At 48.0% G+C, this 25,219-nt stretch overlaps 2 protein-coding genes across 3 annotated transcripts in view; one reads left to right on the top strand and one right to left on the bottom strand.

Moving 5' to 3' along the window:
* The window catches only part of Ss (aryl hydrocarbon receptor spineless), a 192,953-nt gene extending 178,221 nt beyond the window's left edge, over positions 1-14,732 (bottom strand). For both annotated transcript variants that reach the window (XM_076788538.1, XM_076788537.1), the window contains exon 1: positions 13,033-14,732. In XM_076788538.1, the coding sequence (XP_076644653.1) occupies positions 13,033-13,154 (122 nt within the window). In that variant the 5' untranslated portion in view covers positions 13,155-14,732. The remainder of the gene's footprint in view (positions 1-13,032) is intronic.
* Positions 1-25,219, top strand: part of LOC143354449 (uncharacterized) — a 307,139-nt gene that overhangs the window by 38,374 nt on the left and 243,546 nt on the right. The gene's annotated exons all lie outside the window — the stretch shown is intronic.

The following is a 25,219-nucleotide window of genomic DNA, read 5'->3' on the forward strand; positions in this document are numbered from 1 at the left end:
GGAAGATTAATGGTTTCTCCAATAGCAGAACCACAAATTAGCTCCTAAGGTTCATCTCGCTCATTTGAAATTATTTTCGCCACGACAGGCTTCAGTGGGTAGCACACTCTCCCCCATAAGCATCTCTCCTATCATCAAACCACCTACGCCTCCTACCCAAACCTATTTATCCGAAAATACCCATTAATTTTCCTTTACTCCATAACCTTAATTCCCTAAAAGGAAGATTCGTAGTTTCTCCAATTGCAAAACTATAAATCACAAACCCATTGATCCCCATTCCCTCCGATTCGAAATTTATTCTAGCCGGGCACCGATAGACAGCCCTTCCTATCCTCCAGCTTCATAGGAATCGTATTCGGCCTGGCGCATTAAATCTCCTCCGAACCCCAATTTACCATTACACCGAGATCCTTCTCAATTAGCCGAGGCACCTTCCCGAGGTGAACAGGAATCTCTCCCACGAAGCTTCTGTCTGCCGGCATTCAATCCACCGTGCTCGCGACACACCTACGGTAATGCTGTAATAATCGGTATCGGGGCGGCCGGTGCTTGGCCTGCCGGTTAAAATAAACGCCGTTAACACCCCTGGCCACGGCCGGTATGTATACCGATAGCAGAAAATCACTCTTCCACGTCGGTTCCGTGGCTTCACCTGTTAGCCTGTACTTGGCTACTGAGTTCGCGCTACGTGCACGATCCGACTCTTCGCTGGCTAGCATCTTGATACATCGGCACACCGGTGATCGCGAGCGTGTTATTACCCCGCCTAGTGGCTAGCTCCGAAGATTACACGTCTACAGCTGGGGCCCGGGCCCGTCCAGGTATGCCTCGAATTTGTAACAGCGATTGCGCCCCGCGAATTTGCATATCACCAGGAGACAAGTCTGTCCAAGACGGAGAGCCAACGTTTTTGCCGCGGAGGATGCTGTTACCCGGTTTTGCGGACGACCATTCACCGTTCAATAAAAGAAACATTGTTCCAGAAGGATGTCTAATTGCACGAGTACTCGTGCTTCTTGTGTCACAGACACTAATACGTAGCCTACCTTTCGTAGTAGTACCAGCGCCTTGCTTCTCGTGGAACGACTTGCGCGCCATCTAGCCTAACCTATTTAGCATCGAGTCTCCCTAATCTTCACTTTACTGTGACGTCGAGAGCCTTTTGAAATGAGTCAGACGTAATGAAGTAGGACGTTTCTTAATCTGAAACCTTGGAATTCAAGTGAAGATAAGTTAACATAAGCAAATTGTATGTGACTGAAATAGATATCAGGAGTAGCTCAATAATGTCCCAATATTCCATCAGCGTTAGCTTCACCAAAACAACTCATTAACATATTGAACCACTGTTTTGCGTTGGATCCTTGCAGAAGTGGGCCACTAAAATTTTCGAGCTTTAACCAAAGGCTTATAATACTGATTAAAGTTCCGCCTGGGATCCAAAATGGCGCATAACCGAAGCATTTCGAGCGAGCGTCCAGCGTCGTCCGCGACCAAAATGGCCGTGGTTCTGCGCATAAACGCTGCGTCCAATTTTTAAACGTCATACCCGGAGGAGACGTACAATTTTACAGGACACTCCTCTGGGCCATTAGGCAACGGCTTATCATCGATCCCCCAAGGTCCTAATTTTTAGCAGCGGCTAACCGCCGTTCGAAATGACGGGGCTGGATAGTTCGATTGTTATTCGGTGTTTAGTGCGCGGCGCGTAATTACGAAACCGCATCGGCCGCGGCGCGCATTCAAGTACGTGCAAATCGGCCTTTAAGCAGCCACTATCAAATTGGCCGGGCGTCGTGTAACCGCCGCGGAAATTTGCATAGAAATGATACCTTGATCAACCGTGTCCATATTTATTCGAAAATTCCGAGCCGCGACAGAGTATTGGTACACATTTACCGCAGGACTTCTGCCCGGGACCGAGAAACCGGCAATTTTACGCCAATCTGCAGCGCGTCGCTTTTCATTAATTAATTCCTGCCGTGCGGGGTTTCCGCCCACCCCATCGGCCCGGCGAATCTTCCTCGTAAAACGCGTTTAATACACTGTCATTTCGGTTTTTAACATTTAATTCCGTGTGACTCGACCGCGTGTCACGCACGACCAGCGCACGCTCGTCTCGGTCGCCTGGTCTCCGATGAAATTTGGTACAGCGATCATTATTCCGTCGCCTCTCGCTCTGGAAACTCTTCTTTGTGCTACAAGGCGAGCTGCAATGCGCGTCAGAAAATTTTTTTTTCAAGGTGAGAAACCACCATCGACGCTCTGCAATTTCTTTTTCGGGAAAACAACACTGGAAGGACACTTGATTATTCGATTCGACGTTTTCAAGGGCACTTGAGCCGAATTATTCATATCGACGTTTCAGCTCAGAAAAGTGTAATTAGTGGCACAAAGTAGTCCGGAGTGAGCGTAAGAAAATTTCTTTGGCGATTTTCACCGTCAACATGAGCTTCACATGGAAAACGAGACTAAAAGGGCGTTTAATACCAAAGACCGGTCGAAATTACTACGTTTTGGGTATCGAACGTGCTTAATCTCTCGGGCATAATAGTTCCAGCGGTTCTATAGGTGGTAGCAATCGGTCGGTTTGCCATAAACCACCGGTTCCGATGCACCGGACTGAAAACGCTCGCAATAATTTCGCAGCGGCCGCGATCCGGCAATTCACCGCGCTGCTCCCCCCACCCCTCTCTCCCTCTCTCTTGTGGATCCATCGATCCGAATGAAAAATCGGATACGCAGCGCAGCGTACAACGGGCGAAGATGATGAAGCCAGAAAGGTATCATCGGCTACCCTGTGTTTACACGGAGCGAGGTGGTCCGCCCCGCGAGCTTTAGCTCTATCTTTGCGCCGCCCAATTTCGCGTTCCCCCGAATGCAAATTTCTAGCGAAACGAGCGGATAGCTGAAATCACCGGGGATCCGTCGACGACGATGACGGACTCGCTGACAATGCCCCCATATCGCTGACAGCGATTCTCGTCCACGAGGCCGAGGATCCTTGCAAGAAGGATTCGTAGTCCTGCAACGCTCTTTGCGTTTATCTGCTATCTAAGGAAACGATTACCGTGTTTAAATTGAATTTGGCACGAGACATTATTGATGCAGATTTGGTGCAGCAAAAATGTGGCTGGTATGCATTGTTTTATAAAAATTGCAGGACTGAATTTATTGAATAAAAATGTGAAACCGGTCATTTGACTATATGAATATACCGCAAATTGCTGTTGCACAGTAGGTCCAGTTTAGGTCGGGAACACGCTACAGTCTCTTCTCGATATTTGTCGCAAATACCTGGCTGATAAAAGTACCACTACTACGAGGTGTACCCCGTGAGGGGCCTCGGACGCCGAGGTATGACGTTCAGCGTGGATCAAGGAGTAATAGTATCTCCTGGATATATGTCACCGGCGAGACCCGTGCTGTTGACATATATCGAGAATTCACTGTAAACACACTGACGCGGTTGTGGAGCACACAAAACGAACGAGAAACGGAACGAGATCGTCCAGATAAAAAAATCAACAGGTTCGCAAAATTGAGTTTGCAGATTGGCCTTTTGACCATAGTGAACGCGCGGCCACACCTATGCATCGAGAAAGGATGTGCCGAGCAGCGAACAAGCGCGAAGCACAATGCAGGAATCGGATGAAGTACCACGAAGGAAGACCGAGCAACGATACCCGAACTAATGATACCGTCGACAAACTAATTACACGAAACAGCGGAACACCGGCCCTCTCTCGTCGCGCACTTTCGATAATTATTCCATGTGCACCGTGGAGTTGCATCCTCGATGCTCAACGAAGTGCATGGTTTTAAGCGTATGGTATAGCCGGCGGGTTCGGATTTTTCGAAAAACAGGCGGTTCTAGCCCGAGCTGAACGGTACACCTGTATTCCGCGGCCGGTTCTTGTCCGCCTTCACTGCCTGCCAAACTTCCCCCTGACAGCTTGAAGGAAATCATTCCGTTCGAAAAGCCGGTAATCACGCTAGTCGAACTTTCAAAATTGGCCGGACGCGTACGCAGCTCCTCCGACAACGATCCGCCGCGGTGCACGCCCGTGGAGAAATGCTCCTTTTTGCCGAAGGTCGATAATTAGCCCCGTTCCTCGGCAATTTAGTCATTTATTCGTCACACAGAAAGATCAAGAGAGAGAGAGAGAGAGAGAGAGAGAGAGCGAGAGAGGCTAGCCGGCTGAAGACGATGGCACATGACATCGACCGGCGGTGCTCGGGGTCCTCTTGTAGCAGGTACTTCCGGTGCCGGGAGGCGGCCACCTCATTGTCATTACGTCACCAGAGGCTGTCATTTGCTTTTTCAGGCATCCGTTTTTCTCACCGCACGGATAGAAGGCTCGACGATCATAATTACACCGGGCCCGCTTCAACGGCGAGGCGTCTTCCACGAAGATTAGTTATACGTGTATGCGTGTACCCAACCGATGCACCGAGATGCAGAACGAAGAAGATCTCGTTCTTTGTGATCGCCCTCTGGCTCGCTTATCGGACCCGCCTACCTTTGTCCTGGCACCGGGAACAAGGCACACTGTAAGTTCCAACGTTCGCATAACCGAGGTCTCCAGCTGCGAATCACGGAAAATCAACCTGGCAGCGATCGATCTCGAAACAACGTCTCTAAACGACGACAATATGGACTCTCGGGTACCAGACTCGATCGTAACGTCTCACAGAGTTGCAATTGTTGATCCATTTAGTCCTGCTGCAGCGCACACGATGCAGTTTAGTTTAAAACTAATGCCCGTTCGTCCGGGCAGCAGAAGTAAGACGCACTTGGTCTACCGATAGCATTATCGAGGTTCTCACCCGCGAATCGTGGTGAAGGCCCATTTCAGCAACGATTACGAATGACGTCTGCAAATGGAGTTTCGGAACGACAAACTTGATTATGACGTTTCCGAGACGTTCTACGATTATTAACTCGTCTAGATTACCGTGCTATATACGGTGCAGTGCATTAAAAAAAATTTACCGACGTACTCGCTCAACTTTTGAATATGCATGAGCCCGCTATAGCGTATACGGGGTTCCCAGCGACCCCTACGTGAATTTATTATTTCTGTATTTTTCCTGTTGATTTTCGAACGTCCGTAATTATATTTACAACGCACGATTCCATGAAATTTCTGTCGGAATTATTACGGTTCCAGATCTAAATGGGTCGAAGCTATTCATCACACACACACACGCGCACACACATACACAAATACACATTTTCTTAGACACATTTCTGCCCATTTGTTATTTTATCCTTCTTCGTCATTCTTGCGCATGTTTCAGGCGAAGGAAGAGTGATGTACAGACGAATGAAATAATGAACCTTCTAATTAAGTGTTTAGTCTACCTACTGACTCTAGTCTAACCTAAACTGAGTAGAGTCTAGATAAAATATCACTATACCCTCAAACTTGGGTGTTTCATTACCTGATGCATTTTGAAGTGAGTTCTTTAAAAAAAATTCATATGGTACTTTCGAGCCACCTAAATTCTCACAATGATTTTGGCAAATAATTTGTTGAAATATTTTCTTCGTACAAACTGACACACGGAATGACTCCCCTCTACGATTTAAGGACTAATGTAACAAATTGAATAACGAACCTACCAATTAAGTGTTTATTAACTTCGCCAACTCCAGGGTCTAACTACTAATTCTAGTCCAAAGTGGTTAGCGTCGAATCTAGACTGAACCACTCTAATTTGAACAAGAAGATTCTGGTGTTTTTTTAGGACTGCCAAAGAACGGTTGCATTGCGACCTTGCGGTAGCAGCAGAAGAGAAAAACAACTTCACTTTCCTTCGCCGCACAGTGCACTCTGTTTTCCTCGATGCTACTGGGTTGCAGGACGCGCCAGCCGTGAAAACTGCAACTTTCTGTTCGCGCACACCCGGTCGGTGTACGTACGAGGAACGATCAGCAGCAACTCTTTAACACAAGAGGCGTGCATTTGATTAAGGAATAGTTTTCCACGGTCACGTTGGCTGCGTGCGCACAACTGGATGATGGTCGTTTGAAAACCACTCGAACGCGTGCATTACAATTATTAATGACCAGTTTCGTGAAACGAGCGGTTTCACACCCGATGGAAGCGACTACCTGAAGAACGTTTACAGAGATGCTAAACTGCGTTCCACTCGACCGGATTTGATCTATTTGTGACCAAACTGGGAGGGTGCGTTTTAAAAGAGCAGTGAAATTAGAACACTGTATCGATGAAATAGTTTGAAATTATTAATCAAAATTCGAGCTCCGGTTATTACTGCTTCGGTAACAATTTGTAACAAAAAAAGATATTTTTCTTTTCCTCCCGTTTCCCATCGCAACACCAACGGAAAGATACCCCAAGGTACGAGAGCGACGGTGGAGCACGAAGATCTTTGCGTTGGCGATCGATGATAGATCAAACAGTTTAACGACGGGGCCCGATCATTGTCGTGGTCTGGCGAACGCGTTGGTGGGGGCAGACAAGATGCCCCGCGCGCCAAACAAATCGTGGCTAATAAGAAGTTGATACATGGTGGTGAGCTGGAGGGGGCCAATACATAAAAATAAGATAAATTTTACACTTGGCTGGTGATGAATGGCGGGATGAATTATTGAATAGTTAAACACACAGCGCCGTACCGGGGCCAGCTCGCCCCGAGCCCGGGCCCAAAGCCGGCTCTGCTCGTCGTTTGGGCCCAGGGCCGCTTATAGTCACGAGTTCCACACTTTTTCTTAACACAAAGTACCTATATTTGTCAGATTCCTCGCTAACAATCTCTATTAGAACGTCTTCATCGACAGAAACTCGGTTCTTCTGCGATTGTGCCCTCGTATGGGCCCAGGGCCGCTTATAGTCTCGAGTTCCATACTTTTCCTTAACACAAAGTATATTATATTTGTTAACAATCTGTATTAGAACGTCTCCATGGAGAACAGCTCGATTGTTCCCCGATCGCGCCCTCGTTTGTGCCCAGGACCGCTTATGGTCTCAAGTTTCACGCTTTTTCGGATCACAAAATACATACATATATTTGCCGGCTTCCACGCGAACGATCTCTATAAAAACGTCTTCATCGACAGCAACCCGATTGGTCTCCGATTGGGCCCTCTCATTTGGTTCCTCGATTGGGCCCAAGGCCGCTCACGATCTCAAGTTCCACACTTTTTCATGTCGCAGATAACGTACATCTGTCGGATTCCTCGCAAACGTTCACCATTAAAACGCCTTGATCGGCAAACTCGATGGTTCTCCGTAAAAACGCTAATCTCCTTCCCCCAGAGTCGAAAATTATGCTTGCAAGACAGAATGGACACCGCTTATGAGAATAGTGGGTTTAATGTTTCTCCCCATTTATACCGGGCGCTCTTCATCAACGGAGTTTAATGAGCGACTCCCATTGGGCTCACCCCCTCCCCTCCCCCCCCGACCTCCAATTAAATCCGTGCACTTTTTTTTTTATATCGGGCTGGTCCGCGTTGGTCGCCTTTCCAGGTCGTCGCCAGGAAAGGCGAGGCGGGAACGAGACCGGCGCTCCTCCGTTCCTGCGGCATAAATTCACCTGCACGTTCCACTTCGTTATGGCTCTATTCACAGTGCCGTAACCGCGAGGACGGATATTCCTTGCTGTGCGGCCCATTCACCAATGCCGGGGCACCAAAGGGGCCAGCAGCCACGGTCGCGGGTGGAAGATGCACTGCCGCATCCTGTCGATTGTTTAATCGGCTCGTTTCGTTCGTCTCCCCCCCCCCCCCCCCGCCCATCTCTCTTCTTTTTCCTGGAAACGCTCCTCTCGTTGCTGGCCGGCTGTCTCACGAAAATGAAACCATAAAACAATGCTCCAGCCAGGCGCGCAGGACCCGACCAATCTGGAGGCGTCGAAGATCTTCTTCGAAGTAAGAATCACGAATGTCTGACGCATTTTTGAGGGTGCGCTACGCATCCTGTCGACCGTTTAACAATTCGATAGCGAGATGGCCCAGCCGAAAGGAGACGAGACAGAGGGCCAAGGTCGGAAGCGATGGGGGCAATATGTAACGGGGCACCAATTATAAGCGTGACACGGGGCATCGTTATAATTGGATACGAGGTGTTAAATCTGTTGGGTGTGGCTGGTTACGGGAGTTATGAGTGTTCCAGCAATAATGGTCTTGTCGCGGGTCTCGGGCTATACATATCTCTCGCACGAGCGAAACGCATCACGGCGCCGGCTAACGCGAGGGGAGTCTATTAAATTACAGCTTGTGCTCGCTGCGACGTAGAAAGTAGGTAAACGATATCCTCCTTCGGCTACGGAATTAAATCTTGCCCCGATCGTACGATATCTAACCGTCGTTCCACCGTCGGGGCTAGGTTCACTCTGCTTTCAGGATGTAAATCACTCGAGCTCCAGTCTCCGTGTTCCTCGTAACCGCTCTACGTCCCTGAGTACGAATAAACTCGTTTTTTTTTCGAAATTTTTGCGATCGGAGAACTTTTGCGCAAATGGTCACTTATTTCACTGATTTACAGTGCATTCATCAGTAATTCCATGGTTTCCACAGCACGTAACAACAATTGTAGTGTTTCTCATTTGTTCTACCATAGGCTAGCGAGGCTACACGTGGGAGTATAATTGAATTATATGATGTTGAAACAAGTTCTGAAATAAAAAAGGGAATGCACTTCGGACAGCAAAGATTTAATGGGCAGTCCCTGAGGATCCTTCAAAGGGAGCCCCCATTCTACGTCCCTGAGCAAGAATAAAAAGTTTTTCTAAATTTTTGCGATCGAGGAGCTGTTAGCCCCGCTGGAAGACCAGCTCATTTTAACTCGGAAATTGAACTATTCGTTGTTCGGTTCACATAGTTGCCGCGGACTCGTAAGGGCCCTTTAATGGACAGTGGACTGAGGATCCTCTAAAGCGGAGCCTGACGATCTCTGGCCGGGTCCGAACGGAGCAGAGGTCTCGGAAGCAGGTTCATTACAAGGCTATAAACGCACGTTAGAAGACCATAAGGACGCGCGGCAATTACTTAAGAACTAATCAGCCGAAACCCGGGACGACGGCTGCTGTCCATCAAGAAATCATCGACCTCTCGGCGAATGGTTCTTTAGTTGCTCTCGCGGCAATTTCTGAACGCGCCTGTTAATGGACCGCCTCGACCGTGGCCCGCGCGTAATTAAAAGATCGCCTGTTGCCAACGTTGAAATCAACAACTACGTCCCACCTTTCGCCCCGAATTCGAATCTCCCGGTTCCGAACCGGCGGACGAGTCCGAGATGAAATTATAGAACCGTTCGAAAACGGATTAGGCTACTGGCACTACCCCTACCTGCTGTGCGCGTTCACACAAAGACGATCCTTGCCGCGCAAATTTGGCGGAACGTGGGTTGAAACGCCGCGGTTGAAGGGTCGTGCGTTCCGAGAGGATCGAGGAATCGAGAGAGATCCAGGGGTCTCCCGAGGCTCGAACGAGAGCGAAGCTGACAGTCGAACGAGTCCGAGGATCGAGAGAGAGACTGACTAAAGTATAATCAGGTTTCGACTGAGTCCGCGGCCGCGTGTAATAACAGTAATTCCTCGGTTCGCCGGTAATTTGGCCGTTCGCTCAAAAACTCCAAATTATAGAAGCTGCTGTCATTAGGCCACGGCGAGCACCGTGTAACGCGGGCCACCTTCTTCCCCGAACCCTCGGGAATTTTTGGGAAACTCGACCTCTCGCGCCCCTCGTTCTGGATCGTTAGCGATCAAACGGATATCGCTGTCCGTCAGGCACCGACACTTTCCCGATAGTTCCGCTGATGGAACTGATTGCGGACGTTTGTGCCCATCGGCTACACCGTTCTACACGTCAGCGAAACGCCTATGTACGTCTAATCCTCCCCTAGTCGTCTACCAACGCTAGACAACAATTCGAATCGCTTCTTCGATAATGTCCTGCGAAGCCTACGATCTGATAATAGAACTGATTGGGCACGTTTGCACCAATTTGCTACATCGCTCTACACGTAAACCAAACACCTATGTGTGTGTAGGAGCACCTAATCAGAGATTTAAGGCTCCCAAGGTCCAGCATCATACGCTCATCACCGTTAAGTCACTGTTAACTCTTAATAGGATTAGGACCAACCTGATACCACCTTCTCCACCAAAATGTCCTTTTGATTGGTCAGTAATGTACCGGAAGATGAGCAACTCAAGTATATTAGAGTAACAAAGCACACACCAGTGTGTCTTCGACCCCTTGACGAAGCCAGGTACAGTGAGAGCTCAAATTTCACCGTTTCTTAAATAATTCATACATCCTATCAGCGGAGAACAGAAATTGGGAGCAGAAGAACGTTCGCGTCCTTAAACATCCGCTCGCCTAGGATCGGCAGGGCCCCAGGGAAGGACTCCTCGGACCCGTGGAAGCTGAGGGAGCCGAAGAAGACGCGGGGAATGAACCAGACAGATCGCCTCGGGCCCGCTCTCCTGCCGGATAGCCTGTCTCATTCTTTCCTCTCTTCTTTATCGTATCAAAGGCGAACGGGCGGGAAGGAACGAGCAAGGGAATCGCTGGCCGTACACCTCGGAACACCGTTTAAAACTCCATTATGCCCGTCCGTGATCCTCCGCGATCACAGTTCTAACGTCGGGAACGGGGCCCTAACCGCGAACGGACCCGTCGATCGTCGGACGTGACACGTTCCTGGATCGTTCTGGGATCGAGAGGAACGATCAGCGGATCAACCCTGTCGCCTTTGTTCCCTCGCCAAACCGATCGGCTTCAACTCGAACGAACGAACGGCGATCGAGAGTAATTTCTTCGGGCCTCGTTATCTCGGGCGGCTGACCCACAAAGTAATGCTTAAAAAATGGCATTTTAGTGTGTAAACGGCTTGTGTGTGCCGGAAGTGAAAAAATATATTTCACCGCACGCGACAGCAGAGCCTGACTTATTCACCGGGAAATGCACGGCGAAATATAAATATCGACAAATGTAAAATGCGTCGGGGGAACGTGAGTCGTTACAATAAAACTGCACTGTTGGTTTAAATTACCCTATCAGTCGATTATGTCACGCGTCTTTTTTATGCGCGTTGCCCCGGCACCGACGTCATGAATATGCACGCCGGTTTGTCGATAAACAATCGCAATTATAATTGTAAAACCTGGTCGATAGCTTTGCTCTCGACTCGCCACCGGGGTTGACGCGAATCCGAAACTGGGAAAAATCGCGGGAGATCGTTTCGGTTCCGCTTTGTCTATTTGCTCCGATCCTCCTCCGTTTGATCCTTAATCTGGTAAAAATGGCGGTCGCCGTGGGGACGCTTTATAAAACGTTTCCACCTTCCGCAATCTCCGTTAGGGTAACCGCGATAAACCACGGCATGGCGGGGAGGGGAAAAAGAAGCCGGAACGCTCATTCAGGTATATCTCAGCTAATTACGAGCAACGTATGCAAACGATTCGAGCGAAGTTCAGACGGATATTCCTCCGGCAGAGGTGCCGGTCCTCCCCTTCCTCGCAATCAGTGCCGCACTCTGTCTCTGTCAGCTTAGCACCGGTTATCCCCGGTCTATCTTTCTCTTGATGTATCGAACGTTACACGCGTATATGTATCGTGTGTCCCACCAGGCACCGGCGTGCTGTATTTATGCGAGTCTGATACTCGCGGCGAGTGTCGCGTTCGAGCGCGCATGCACTCGCGTGCGTTGCCTGCCTGGACGCGGAAATTTAAAATCGAGGGATCACGGATCTTTCTCTCGAATAGGATGCACCTCGAAGCCTGTCTTCCCCTATGGGGACACGTGTACTTCCCCGCACACGCGTATTTATCTGTCCCCCGGTGCCCCTTTGTCAAGTGTTTGCCAGCTCAAACAAGTAGCAATGGCGCTGGCATAAGGCAAACACTTCAGTCAGCACAGGCGCCAAGTGTTTTAATTGCTCGCAATGCGAATGGTCACTTGTCTTTGTTCCACGTCGAAGCAGGAATATTGGATTTTACGTCGGCTTCTATATAGAAACCGCTGGCCTTTTGCGCTTACGTCGCCCACCTCGCCAAGTATGGTATAATGGGCGTTCTGTTGTACGTGTACTAAATTTACGATCTATAGATACGTGGCGTGTCGAGTTAGCGCATAATCAATAAGGTCCGTATGAAAAACACAGCCTATAGCCTGTCCAAGAGGCGGAATCGGATAAAATGTATGTCTTTGAAGCGGCGGGAACGTTAAGTCCGTCATCGAACGCGCTTTACGCGCGATCTCCCTTAGCCGATCCCATTAGCACCGGCTTTAGTCACATGAATTGTATATGCGCCGCGTCACGATACTCCGCCGCTATCGTCCTCCTCAATGGCCAACAAATTAGCGCTCTCCGACCCCCGTTTTTCCTTCGGCAATTTCCTGAACGCAGAACTACGCACGCTTGTTTCCTTCCGCGACTTGCGCCTTATTGATACTACGGTACTTTGAAAAACCTGGTCGATATTTTATAAGTTTCTCATCTTATACGATCGCAACACACTATCGTTTTCTTTGTGAGGCCCTTCGTTCCTAAATATTAAGATCTTACTCATTGAACCTCCTGCTTTGCCATTTCATACAATACTATGGTGGGTTTTGTAGAAAAAGAAATACACCGACAGTCTCCACAACTGTCCACTTCATTCGGATCAGTCAGGTCCACATTTTAGGACTCCGAATGTCTCCTTAGTCTACAGAAACTCATATGTAACGACAATTCGGTCCACACTGATATCATTGGGCCTACTAGTCTAAAATCGTTGCCCAGCCATTCTGGATATAGAACCCCAAAGGGTTAACATTTGGGACCCCAATATCTGCTCATCCCTAAGCTCCTATTGACTAGGAGTTTTAACTCGGACAATCCTCTAGGTCCTCTAGCGAGGATCTCTACTACCATAACCTACATAAAGTCGCTTCCGACAGAGGTAGCGACCATATTACTTGACGATTCTCATCGCCGGGCAATGCACCAGGTTGCTAACATGGCGTATGTTGGGGTAAGAAGCCTAGGTATGGTGTTACCAACCTTTTTCCGTTTCGGCGTCTTCTCTTGGTGGCGTAAACGGTTCCAAGCTGGCTCATGGCGACCGGGTTGTTGGGTCCCGACGCCGTGGTCGGTGTCGGCACCGGCGCCGATGTGGGCGTCATCGCGGGATCAACGACGTGGGGCTGAGGGTGAGAGGCGGTCAGGGCAAGCTGAGATCCCGGGGGATAGCATGCCGCCGTCACGTAATCCGTCGCCGCCGCGAGGGACGCGCTCGCTGGTCCACAAATCCCGGCGACCACCCCCTGCACTCCACCCCCGACGGTGCTCCCGCTACCGCCGCCACTTCCCCCGACTCCTCCTCCGCCTCCTCCTCCTCCTGCGGCTCCACCGCCAGCGACACCGACGACACCCCCAACCACCCCCAGCCCCGCCGAGGCGGTCCTGTCCAGCGCGTACACCGTGCAGACCGTGACGCCCTTCGTTTCCGCCGACGCTACGTCATCGTCGTCTGTCACTGACGGGTTGACCAGCTGCCGGCGTCGAGCTTTCGACTCCCGATCCCGGTGCTGGGCGTCGGGACGATGCAGCTGCGACAGCTGTTGTTCCCTGATAACGAACAACTCTGCCTCTTTTCGCGGCGCTTCGCGGGAAACAGGGAAATTGGTGTAGGCCAACGACAACCGGTCGGTCGGTTTGTTCTTCCTTGATCACATTCAACGACTGTTATACCTTAACGGAACACAGACAACTATCAGCCTCTGTGATTATACACGCTATGTAGCACATTCAATAGGAGGACTCATTCAAAGTTACACTCGGTGCACTGGATAGTTACGAATCAATCACCGCGAAGAGCCTACCGCACTGGTTTCAATGCAGCTCGTCCGATTCGAACACCGACTACCGGCTGAACACCTCGGACACACCGATAGTTTCGTACTGCGACGGGCCGCGGTGACATCTACCGTGACCAAACCTCATTTTTCAGCCTGACACTAGCCTGGCCATGCGTTCGTCTAGCCGTTAACAACACAAGTTCACTGTCGCTGGTCGGTCGTGGGAAAAATCCGCAACAGTCGATCACTCTTTCTTCAGGTACACGCATCAATACTGCAGCCAATGTCACAGCACCACCGATCACGATCCCGCCTCGATCGGTCTCGGTGGGCGATGATCGAGGATTGCGCTCGATCCAGAGTCACATCGGTTAGGCGTACACATCTCGCGGGTAGTTCGCCGGGGGATCTGTGTATCTCGTTATCACTACCGTACACTCTCACTGGTATTATACGTTATCCTTTCTGTTTTCCTCGGACACTGGTCGTCAGGATCCAAGGGGGTTCACAGACACGATCACGTGACACGGGGTCCGAGCATGACTAAAAAAAAAACACCGGCGAGATACGGATCGGGTAGGGATGATCGATTCGCGGGGCCGTCGAAGCGCGGCTTCTCGATCGGATCGCGTCACGTGCGCGCGGAAACTGAACCCACCGACACTCACTCCCCCCTTCGTCCTCGACGCCCCCCTCCTTTCAGCCCGTTTCCCTCTCCCCTCGTCGAACACTTTTTCCCGGTGTGACAACGTCGCGAAGGAAAAACGCGGATTCGCGGGCTGGTAGCCGAGAGGCAGAGGCAGAGGCCGAGGCGCAAGAGGCAGAGGCGAGAGCGAGCCCAACGGAGAAACCCGGTGCTCGCCTGGTAGAAGCGTATCGTGTACTGGCGGCCCTGCCGGGCGTAGCATAAGTCAGGAGACCGTGGCATAGATCGGAACGAATCGGTGGTGGTAGCGGCCTGGTGGTGGTGGTGGACTCACCTCCTCGATAGAGGAGTAACCTCGCCGGGATCGTCAGACCGGCCGCCACCTTCTACCCCAGCCCCGTCCAGGAATTGCTCCTGGGAGCCAGCCAGGCGTCCCCCACCCTGCCACGGTTATGATACCACACAAACGACAGGTCGCGACGCCGCGTTTGTGCGTGTGGCCGATACAAACGCAACATGGTGCGTGGAGGGGAACCGAACCCCCAAAGGCTATGCTATCCCCTCCCGCGGCCGTGGCCACGCCCAACGGCGCAGCACGGCAGCCAATCCCGCTGCCAGCATGGCGTTAACAAGCCCAACCCGCGCTGGCCGTCCAGATACCATCGTGCGCGTTAAACGATTACACCTATTCCATCGATGCTGTGCCATCCTTCTCCAACGACCACGCCGCTCCTACGCATCGTCTCGAGTCTCTTCCTCGCTCCTACGGGACTGCACGAGGACGGGAATTTCGTCGGTTCTATCCGATGTCGTCCGTAATGTCCCAACGAGGACTGCTTGTTAAATTCGACGCTCGTCCCGGTTTTATCCGTGCATCTCCGCCGAGTACGCGATGGCTGCGCACTGCTGGCGAAGGTAAATGGTGCTCGTTCGCCGGTTGGTCCCATTTAGTTGTGATCGACGGTACTTTTAGTGTCGTATGCTCTCGGGCCTGTGTGATGTCTCGTGCAATTAACGACGAGTGAGAATGCGATTCTACTAGAAGATTTTACTAGACTGGGACTTCGATCATGTCTCCCTTCGTTACTCTTCGAAGGATGCACGGTGGCTTGGTCCGTTAAAGTCGGACCCTTGGTCTAACTATTTCATTTACGGTTCATGGTGTCTATTTTCTTGAACCGGTAAAGACAGTAAACCGTAGTAAAGACAGTACAATGCAACAGAGCACTGCAAATAAGTCCTTATATATTATGCATATCCATCAAATGCAATATTGTCGGTTCCTATGCACTGAAGTCATCCGACGGACTTCAGCACATCGGGCACCAAAAGGAACTGGTTCCGTTTTCATTTTCTGAAGCTCGAGTACCAGTCATTTTCGTCCGAAGCGATTCAGCCACTGCATATTTTGAAGACTCCTAGTCCCCACGACTATGGTGAATCCTTCTACGCCTATTTCACATATATTGTAACACTGGTTACATGGTTATAGAAACGCCGTCAGTTACCACCAACCGTGCCCGAAACGATTCCCCGCGAATTCGTAGGGGCTTTATAGGCGCCTTCCAGTTATCTTCGCTTCTCCTCGTGAGCGTTATCAGATCGCGAGACACAAACAACGTCTGCCCATTCCGGAACCGTCCGGAGACATGCCACTGATATCGGAGGTGGCGTTCGGCCCTCCGATCTCGCGATCGTCGGGATCGGTTTGGCTTGACAGAGCGATGTTGCACACTTTTTTACCAGCAATCATCGAACACGATATCGCGCGCCACGAAATCGCCGAAATTGATTACGACCAGTCGAAACGCCCCGGTGTCATGCGATTCGACGGTCGTTTTATCTTCGCCTGGTTTCAGATCGTTTGATACAAGGCAGTTCCTGTTGTTTCGCCGGCGTTGTTGTCAGCCGGAGGAACGACAAAGTTCGATGGGCGATACGTGAAAGGCGTTATACAGAAGACTTTCTGATATTCTATCACACGCGAAACCCGGGATTGCATGCGAGAGACACATACGGGGGGATGTCCCGGCGACTGATCGTCGGAGGTGAATCCACTTTTGATATGTTTGACACCATTCCCCCGGCGATGTGGCATGTGCTCTCCCGCGTACCATGAGGAAGTTCGTATGTGATCGAACGAATAGTTCCCGCGCTTTCGTTTCCATTCAGTAATTAAGTGATAAACCGTACGAATTTCGGAACTACCTTTTGCAGTCCCAACTCTGGGCACCGCTGTTTACGGGACTTTTAACTTTGCAAACTCGGTCTCTATTTCTGTTGAAATCATTCTGGACTGAAATGCCTTCCTCGCTGTCAATTTGCATTCACTGTTCGTTCTTCCTTTGATACCGATTCGTACAGACGCACACGCACACAGTTTTATCTACAAAACTATGACTAGTAGCTAGGCTTGTATAGCATTTCGAGAAATTTCATATCAAATAACTGAAGTAAAATCTCGCTCGAGATATGAAATTAATGCTAGGAAGCAGGTGCACGTATTCTGTTATTTTCATACCAAGAGAAAACGCTTAGGGTACCGTTGAATGTGCTCCATCTTGTTCTCGTCGCTGCAAGTCGTCTTCGGAAGCTGTTACACTCTTCATTGCTACCTTTTGCTCCGACGCTGGATAATAACTTCGTTGCTCACCTGTAATCTTACGCTCCATATGATTTTCCACGTGAAAAACGATATTCAATTTATGTACAAGCTGTGCTGCTCATAAATTACTATACTTGAAGCAATAGGCTGCTGCTACTAGATCCCCAGAGGTATTGGTGTTAATTGCAGTGATAAGTGCGTTTAAGCGATCGAAATAGTACAATCTACGCCGAGTCGAAACCAGCGGACTATGGACATGTTATTCCAACTGCAGAACTAGAAATGCGGCGAGTCGATTAAGAAAAAAAAAAAAAAGAAAAGAAAAAAGGAAATCAACATTGGCGACGTTACGTAAAATACGTCGAAACTTGTCCGATGTCCATGCCGAACGGTGGTTTTTTTCTTTTATTCGATCCAACTATGTAATGTACAGCTGTAATTACAGCCACCGCACGGTGGAGATTATAACTTCCCAAGGTTCCGCGCAACTATTTTTATGGTACGTAATGGCCTGATCGTCATTTTTTCGCTATTATGAATTATTCCTCGGCAATTACCGACAGTCCTCATATATCGTTTTTACGTATATTGTTGGTACGCGTCGTTAGTACGAGTTTTCTGAACGGTGTCAATGATTTTTACGCGGCCGCGCGTCTGCCCGACGCACCACGCTATAAGCCAGCATTAAAATGTGAACACCGAGGAGCACACGGCCGGAGAAACGAGTGTATTTCGTAACAGTCCGCAAACAAGCTTGGATATCGGAGTACTATAAACGGAGATGGAGATAAAAAGAAAGAAAGAAAGAAAGAAAAAAAAACAAAAACATGCAGAAGTTAATTCAAGGGATACACATTTCGTTCTTTCTGCGACCCGGTAATTGTTGAAGCGAAATGGCGGGCCTTTTTATTTATTTACTGGCGGACGGCGAGCGTAACAGCGCCGGTCTTGTTTTAATAACACGTTGCACACCTTCCCTACGAAAAATCTCATTCGCGTTAAGAACTCATTTCACGCATGCATTTCAGGCATGGACGCTACCGTTGGAGGAACCTCCTTTACACGCAACTAAAGCACCCGGCTATCTCTCGCAGCTGACTATCCTTAATTCTCCCGTGCTTAGCGATCGCCGGCTCGAGTTTCTTTCTCTAACGAGTTCGCGAACAAATTTACTCAAGACCGAACTTGTTTATTCGAACCGTGCGCTGTTCAAGAACCTTCGGAAACCCGAGACCCTTTCCTACCGTTTTCAGACCAGTACGCGAGGTTCTTTATGCTGTTCTTCGATGTCTGCTTCAATATATTCGACTTTTCACAGTATTGCCTCTTCAACATCTACGTAGGTGCTTAGACAAAGCTAAGGCCCCTAGAACGTGCAGATATTAACGAATCATTGACTGCAAAGGGTTGATGCGGAGATTCCCAGAAGTCAGGAGTTTTATAAAGTTTCAGACAATCTTCACTTTGAGAGTCTTCAAAGATTTAGAGTTTTTGAGTCTTGGAGAGTACTCAACAAATTGTAGAGCTAGCAGCCATTCAATAGTCTGTAGATAAAAAAAGTGGAAAATCTAGAAAAAGATTGAAAATATAAGTACAAGCAATTTTTCAGTCAAATAAGTTGGTCCATTTTCTATTTAATCTATTTTCAATGATTAAACTAAAGCAAGAATGCTAAAAGGTCATTCAAAGTGTTTCCTAGCCAACCTATTTATTCTATTTCCTGCCTAATCTATTATATAATGACAGTAGCATTCCAGCACACTGAAACTCTTTACCATAATCTATGTTCTATCTAACTTATTCTCAATAATGATTGAAGCATTCCATGCCTGCTAATGCCTCAACATTTTTAAAAATCCTTCAGGATTGTATGCACAACTTAACTACCAAAGCTTACTTGCACCAACTGCATCCTCTTAAACCCATCACTACAGCTGGTAACTCTCACTATCTCACTCCAACTACATCTATTTTCCTTTCTCCTACCATCATCAATGTCCAATTATTTACCTACGTGAACGTAAATCACACTCAAATTGACTATGCTGTTTATATCCTGGGAATCGAATTCTGGTAGCCGTTGGTTCTCGTTAAATCCATTACAAAAGTACATTAACTCTTAATTTGATGAGTCCGATCGTTAATCCTACTCGTAATCTTCACGATAATTCGCCGATCGTTCGAATCGAAACGATCGGCGCTACTGTTCAATCGATTGTTACCAATACCATTTCAATGTTCATTCGATTTCCATTAATCGAAATTGAAAATCGAATGGTCTGGCCTTTATAACGATCTTAAATCATGTTTAAAGCGAAAAGATTTCGAGAAGAAGCCGTCAGCGGGTTTCGTAGTGATCGAGTTATACATTTCGTCGTTCGTGCTAGGTTAAGATCAATTGAAATCACATCTTGTTACCAATTTTAGTAGATTATTGCTTGAACAATAATTAATTTAATTTCACAATCTATTTAGATGTATTTTAGGAGAACTTGTTTACGGTCTGACCAAGAAATTCAAAATCGCAACCTGTTTCTAACCTTTACATTAGTTACGAGATTATAGACGCAATGCAAGTGATATTTAATACGTTTATAATAGTAATTAATGGTTATGTAATCGTTGATATATTTATGCACATACGTTACCAAATTGATGACCAAAACTTCAACTCTGGAGGCCAAAACACCTACATGCATTCATCCTTTTGAACCAGACGCTTTTCGAAACTGCTATGGGATTCCGTGCACTTTTCACGGGGAAGTAGCATCTTCATAGATGGCGGTAAATTTGAATACCTCCTTTGAATAGCAGAACTGAAAACATTTTTTTCTAGGTCTGTTATTCAAAGCGATTAATTAATCTACGTAGAAGATTCTGCCCTAGGTGATGTATTACATGCACTTTCAATTCTGATATAATAATTTTTGAAAAATAAAGCACTTTAATTTATTTCTTTCAGTTTCCTTTCTTATGGCAGGTCAGCACAACCTTTATGGCACAAGTGAGAACACCGAAAATGTTCTGTTCTTTCGGTATTTAAAAATTTTCAAATTTTCAAATTGTTCTACTCACTCCTGTTTAGATATCGATTAGAAACAGGCGCGTTCGTTTTTCATCTATGCTAATATATTTATTTAGTACTTAGATAATTTATTTTTTATTAAGTTGTGGTATTTAATAGCGGTTGTTCATAAGAAAAGGATGTAAACTACAGGTATCAATATAGCTTAATTTGAGCACCTCTTTCTTATTAAAAAAGAATGCAAGTAAAGAATGAAATCTTTCAGCCTTCAGGTCCATAAGCCAAGTTGGCAGTTTTAATTTAGCCTGTACATTTAATAGTTACAAACTGCTTTGGTCTAATGTTATTTGTTGTAAAGAAGCACAAAAAATTAGTGCACAATATACTTTCAATATTTATTTACAACATAAAATGCCGTAACAAGGCCTAAAGTTAACGATGAAATCGAAAAAGAACAAAATCCTTGAATATTTGAACGTCGCTACAGGTTGCATCATCGTGGCGCCATCTGTTGTCACTTCAGCTCACTAACATTACCTGTCGCCTCGATCAAATTACCAACGGATAAAATACGCAATCTCCCTGCGATAATTCCGCAGGAACAATTACGGGGATTATCGTCCCGGACGATCAAGATGCAAAAATGGAAAAATCCTGGGAATGAAACAGGCTGCTTTGCTAAAAGGAGGACTCGTCGAGATCGATCGAAGATCGGACTCGGACTCGTTTTCGAACCGCAAACCGGTTTGATTCGCCAGGTTATGTTCCCGAGCGGTTGTTCTGCGACACGGAAAGAGAACGATCCGTCGTTATTCCGTGCCCGCGGAATAATGGACGCCGAGGGGGATAATGGGCGGCACGTACAACAAAAGCCCGGCCTAACAATGCAAAACCGAGGCTTAATTAGATAAATCATTGTTTTGAGACGTGAGCCCGCAATCAGGGCTGCGAGCGGCGGCGCATTTGATGCCGCGATACCAGCGACACGCCGCGCGCACCACTCGTAATTGCGTGCTATGAATAATTACTTGTGCAACGGGGCAGCCCAGGGGTAGTCAACCACCGGCTTGCAAGCCCCGATACAAAAAGAATGAAAGAAAACCGGAGCTTATCAAAGGCCGCGCCCCGCGGAACCAGATTGTCATCTCGAACCCTCGAGAACGGACCCGGCGCTTGCGCTGCTGTTTCCGTCGATTTTCACTGTTCTGCCTGTTGGAGGCGAGCCGTGTCCGTTTGCAATTATTTTACCAACGCTCTGCAAGCGTAATAGCTAGCTTTGTCAGGGGCTGAAAGACATACTATCGCCTTACAGGCTTAATTGCAAAAATTATTTTTGATGTCGCTTCGAACCTTCTATTGAGTTTTGCTGATGAGGCTGTAGGGTGCAAGCTGGGTCTTTTTGCAATTATTTTACCAATATTCCTCAAGCATAGTAGCTAGTTTCGTTAAGAGATTGGAGGACGCTGAGCTGTGGAAATCAAAAAATGGTTGCCGGATGTTGTCTGTAGCTAGCTTTGTTAGTATCAATTGCCTAAAATCCTATGGCCTCGATCCTTTCTGTTGTTAATTTTTAAAGTCAGCAAAATCCAATATTTGCAGAAGAACTACCGCACCAACGTCTGAATAATACTGCGCAAGGTGTCCACTTTTCCCGTCACGTTAGCCGCCATTAAACGGCCACTTTCGATACGTGTTTCCATCGAGCGAGGGCCCGAAGAAGTTACGGTCAATTTTCTGAAAACGATAGTTCTCTCCGGCAGGCGTATGCCATTTCTACGAACGAAGTGCCACGAGAAACTGTTCGGCCCGCCGTCAATTTACGTTCGTGATTCGAGAACGCGGCTAGCCTCGTACCCATCCGCGTTTCCGTTTAAGAAGACGCGGCTTAGCCGGTGCAACTAAGTTTCGCGTGCGGAGCTGCCGCAAGTTTCCAGTCTTCAAACTATCGCGTTCGAACAAATGACAGACCGCAACGCCGAAAGGGCAATTGCAAGCTCCGGAACTTTCCCCTGGTGCCTTTCCTCGAAACCCCCGAGATCTATCCAGCAGGATTCCGTATTCTATGAACTTGAGACTTGAACTTCCTCGGAACGTCGACGAAACTAGGATTCAGTTTGAACGACCGGGGAAACGTGCTCGCGGTTGTCAACTCGAAGGAAATGTAACGTGAACCAATGAGAGGAACAGTCATTAAAGCTCCTCCCTCCGAGCCGGACGTCTAATTGCCGCCATTCCTCAAATACAACAATCGCACTTTTCCATTTTAATGAAAATAATTACCGAGATAAGATCGGTTATGCTCGCGGTACGCGGTTATTTTTAATCGGAGCGTGGAGAGTGAGAGAGAGAGAGAGAGAGAGAGAGATAGAGGAGAAAGAGGAGAGGATGGAGCAAGCCAAGTTATATTGTTTTGATCTTGGTCGCTAGAGCCGCGCAGCAAGTCAAAGGCAAGCGGCATGTCAAACGAAACATTGAACCATGCCACCGCGGATCCCCTCAAATTAGCGGCAATGCTCGCCGGCAGGTCTCGTCGGGGACATGCGATCATTGGGACAAGTACTACGCGGCCTGGGGAACGTTGAACCTCGAAACCGTCGCAGAAGAACCGTTCTAAATTCACAGAATCAACGACCGACCGGGAATATTAACTCTTTCTACGCTATACAGATTCTGACCTAGCCGCACGGTGTTTCCACTATTTTCCCGTCTGGTAGAATAATTGTAGTCAGCCATTTGGGACCTGTGGTCAGCCATCTTAACACTTTACCTACCGAAAGTCTATCAACACTTTTTAATAATCCTTCTTGAAAAATTCTGCTGTACCTAACGGAAGCTTAAAAATCTTCTTCGACACAATCCCAAATGAAATTGTTAGATTACATTATTGTTATTTGCGTTATTAATATTAATATGGATCTGTTAAAAAGTCCTCAACCATGGACTTGGGGATCACGGAAGTGAATAAAATAACAAAAGAGTCACTCACTGGTGCTCATCTTGGACAGCTCGAGATCGAAAGACGACTTGCCACGGCAAATTTTGTTTAGGATCGTGTTGCTCAACCACGAACAGGTGAAGAACAATGAAAGATGATTCAGATTCGGTACAGCATCTGTCATGACAGTCTTTCAAGCCACTATTGTGGGAGCACAAGCTACGTTCTCTGTGCCTGGAACGGACTCTTCGGCCCCAGACTCGGATTCTTTTGTCTCAAGGAACAGGGCAAAGGCAGCCCACGTGTCGGTCCGTCGAATTCGCTAATTTCCCTGCCGCCGTGGTACCCTGATGCAAGATCCCTCTCGAAGACGGTCGTGTTACGTTTCTCTAATTGCTCGGGGAGTAAATACACGGCTGCAAAAATGTATCCAAGCCCGACGTAAGGGCTACATGCGCGTATGCATGTATGAATGTATACGTGTGTGTGTGTCGAACCGATGATTATCCTGGGTCTCGGGAGGGCCGCGGCGCGCGTTACATTGTTATTATAATGAAACAAGGATAAATATAAGCCGGCCGGGGTACACGTGATCGATGCAATTACCTTCTTATGATGATTTTCGTGGCGGTGGATCAGAGAGGAAAGGAGAGGAAAAAAAGAGGGGCTTTGGAGACGAGCAAGGGGGGAGGGGGAGCAAGCGGCAACGGCAGCGGCAGCAGCAGCAGCAGCAGCAACAGCAGTCGCGCCAGTTTCGCTTCGACCCGAAGAAATTATCAGAAATTATGAGCGAAGAAATTGGTAGTCTAGCCCGCGGTTGATTGACAGCCGGTCTGCCAGGCAACTGTCCCCCCCCTCCTCCGCCCCTCGCTTTACCCTCCCCCCACCTTTCGAAACCCCATCGTCGGACGTTCCAACCCTGGCGTCCTCGTGTTCTACCTTTCACGGGACCCTATACGCAGACCGTCTTTCCCGATTGTCCCTCGGGACGAGAGAAAGAGCCGGCCGACCATCCTGCACACACTGGTCGCGGAACCTTCCCCCCTTTTTTCTTCGGGACCAGCGGCGAAGAGAGGAATCTTCGAGAAGAGAGCGTCCCTCCACGCCCTCTACGCGTCCTCATCCTCGGCGTCGACCTCTTCGTCCTTTTTCCCGGCGGCGCGGCTAGCTGGCCGTTCGAATGCCGTGGAAATTCGTCTGCGGCTGCTGCCGATCGTGTACGGAATTACAGGCTAGCTCGGAACCACGGTTGGAGTCCAGGTTCTTGCAACCATCGAGCGGCCGTGGATGATCTTCGACGTCCGGATGGCTCTTACGAAAATTGAGAGCTCTATCGATCCCATCGGCGACGATTCATGCCGACCTGCTGCTCGAAGTACTCTTGGAAAGGCGTCAGTCCGGTTTTAGGGAGTACAGCAATGCCTCGTTACTTGTCACAGAGATGCACACGATATTTGTGATCAGCTTATCCCCGCCACCAGCGGGATACTCTTTTTCGAGGGCCCAGGCACTCTTTAGATATTTCGGTTGTTTGTAATTGTGTTTCTATGAAATTTTTATCAACATAATTGTGGTGTTCTTCTGATTAAAATGACACCGAACATGGCAGATGAACAAGGCGTGAAAATGATAAAAATTCTACATTATTCGGATACATGTTTGATAGATGAACAGATCTATGCATATACAATTTCTTTAACAAATAATTCAAGATTTTATTTAACTCTGTAGCTAGGTGACTATTCTATTAAGCAAACACTCGAGTTCCTCTTATTAGCTCGGATAATCGAGGTTTTACTGTTTGGCGAATTAAATAGATAAATAGCATCGTGTCGTGAAAAATGTTACGAATGTATTCATCAAAATGTCAAATAGTAATCATTAGTGAATTCAAAAGATCGAATAGTCTTGCACAATAGTAGCCCTGCTGGAGGAACATTCGGTGCATCCTTGAGCCAAAATAACATAAGTCTTGCTCTTTAAGTTGTATAATATCAATCAGTACTAATTTTTTATTGTAATATTTGAAAAACAGATTGATCTTTTCTCTCCAAATGAAAAATAGAGAAGCAACAATGTCTAGATCGCTAGACCATTGTAGAAAGCCCTTATTCCGCAGAGGGTCAGTCTGAAATGAGTTCTCTTTACAATTTGACGGAGAACGTTGGCAGCCTAGTAT

Source organism: Halictus rubicundus, chromosome 5, assembly GCF_050948215.1.
Source record: "Halictus rubicundus isolate RS-2024b chromosome 5, iyHalRubi1_principal, whole genome shotgun sequence".
NCBI lineage: Eukaryota > Metazoa > Arthropoda > Insecta > Hymenoptera > Halictidae > Halictus > Halictus rubicundus.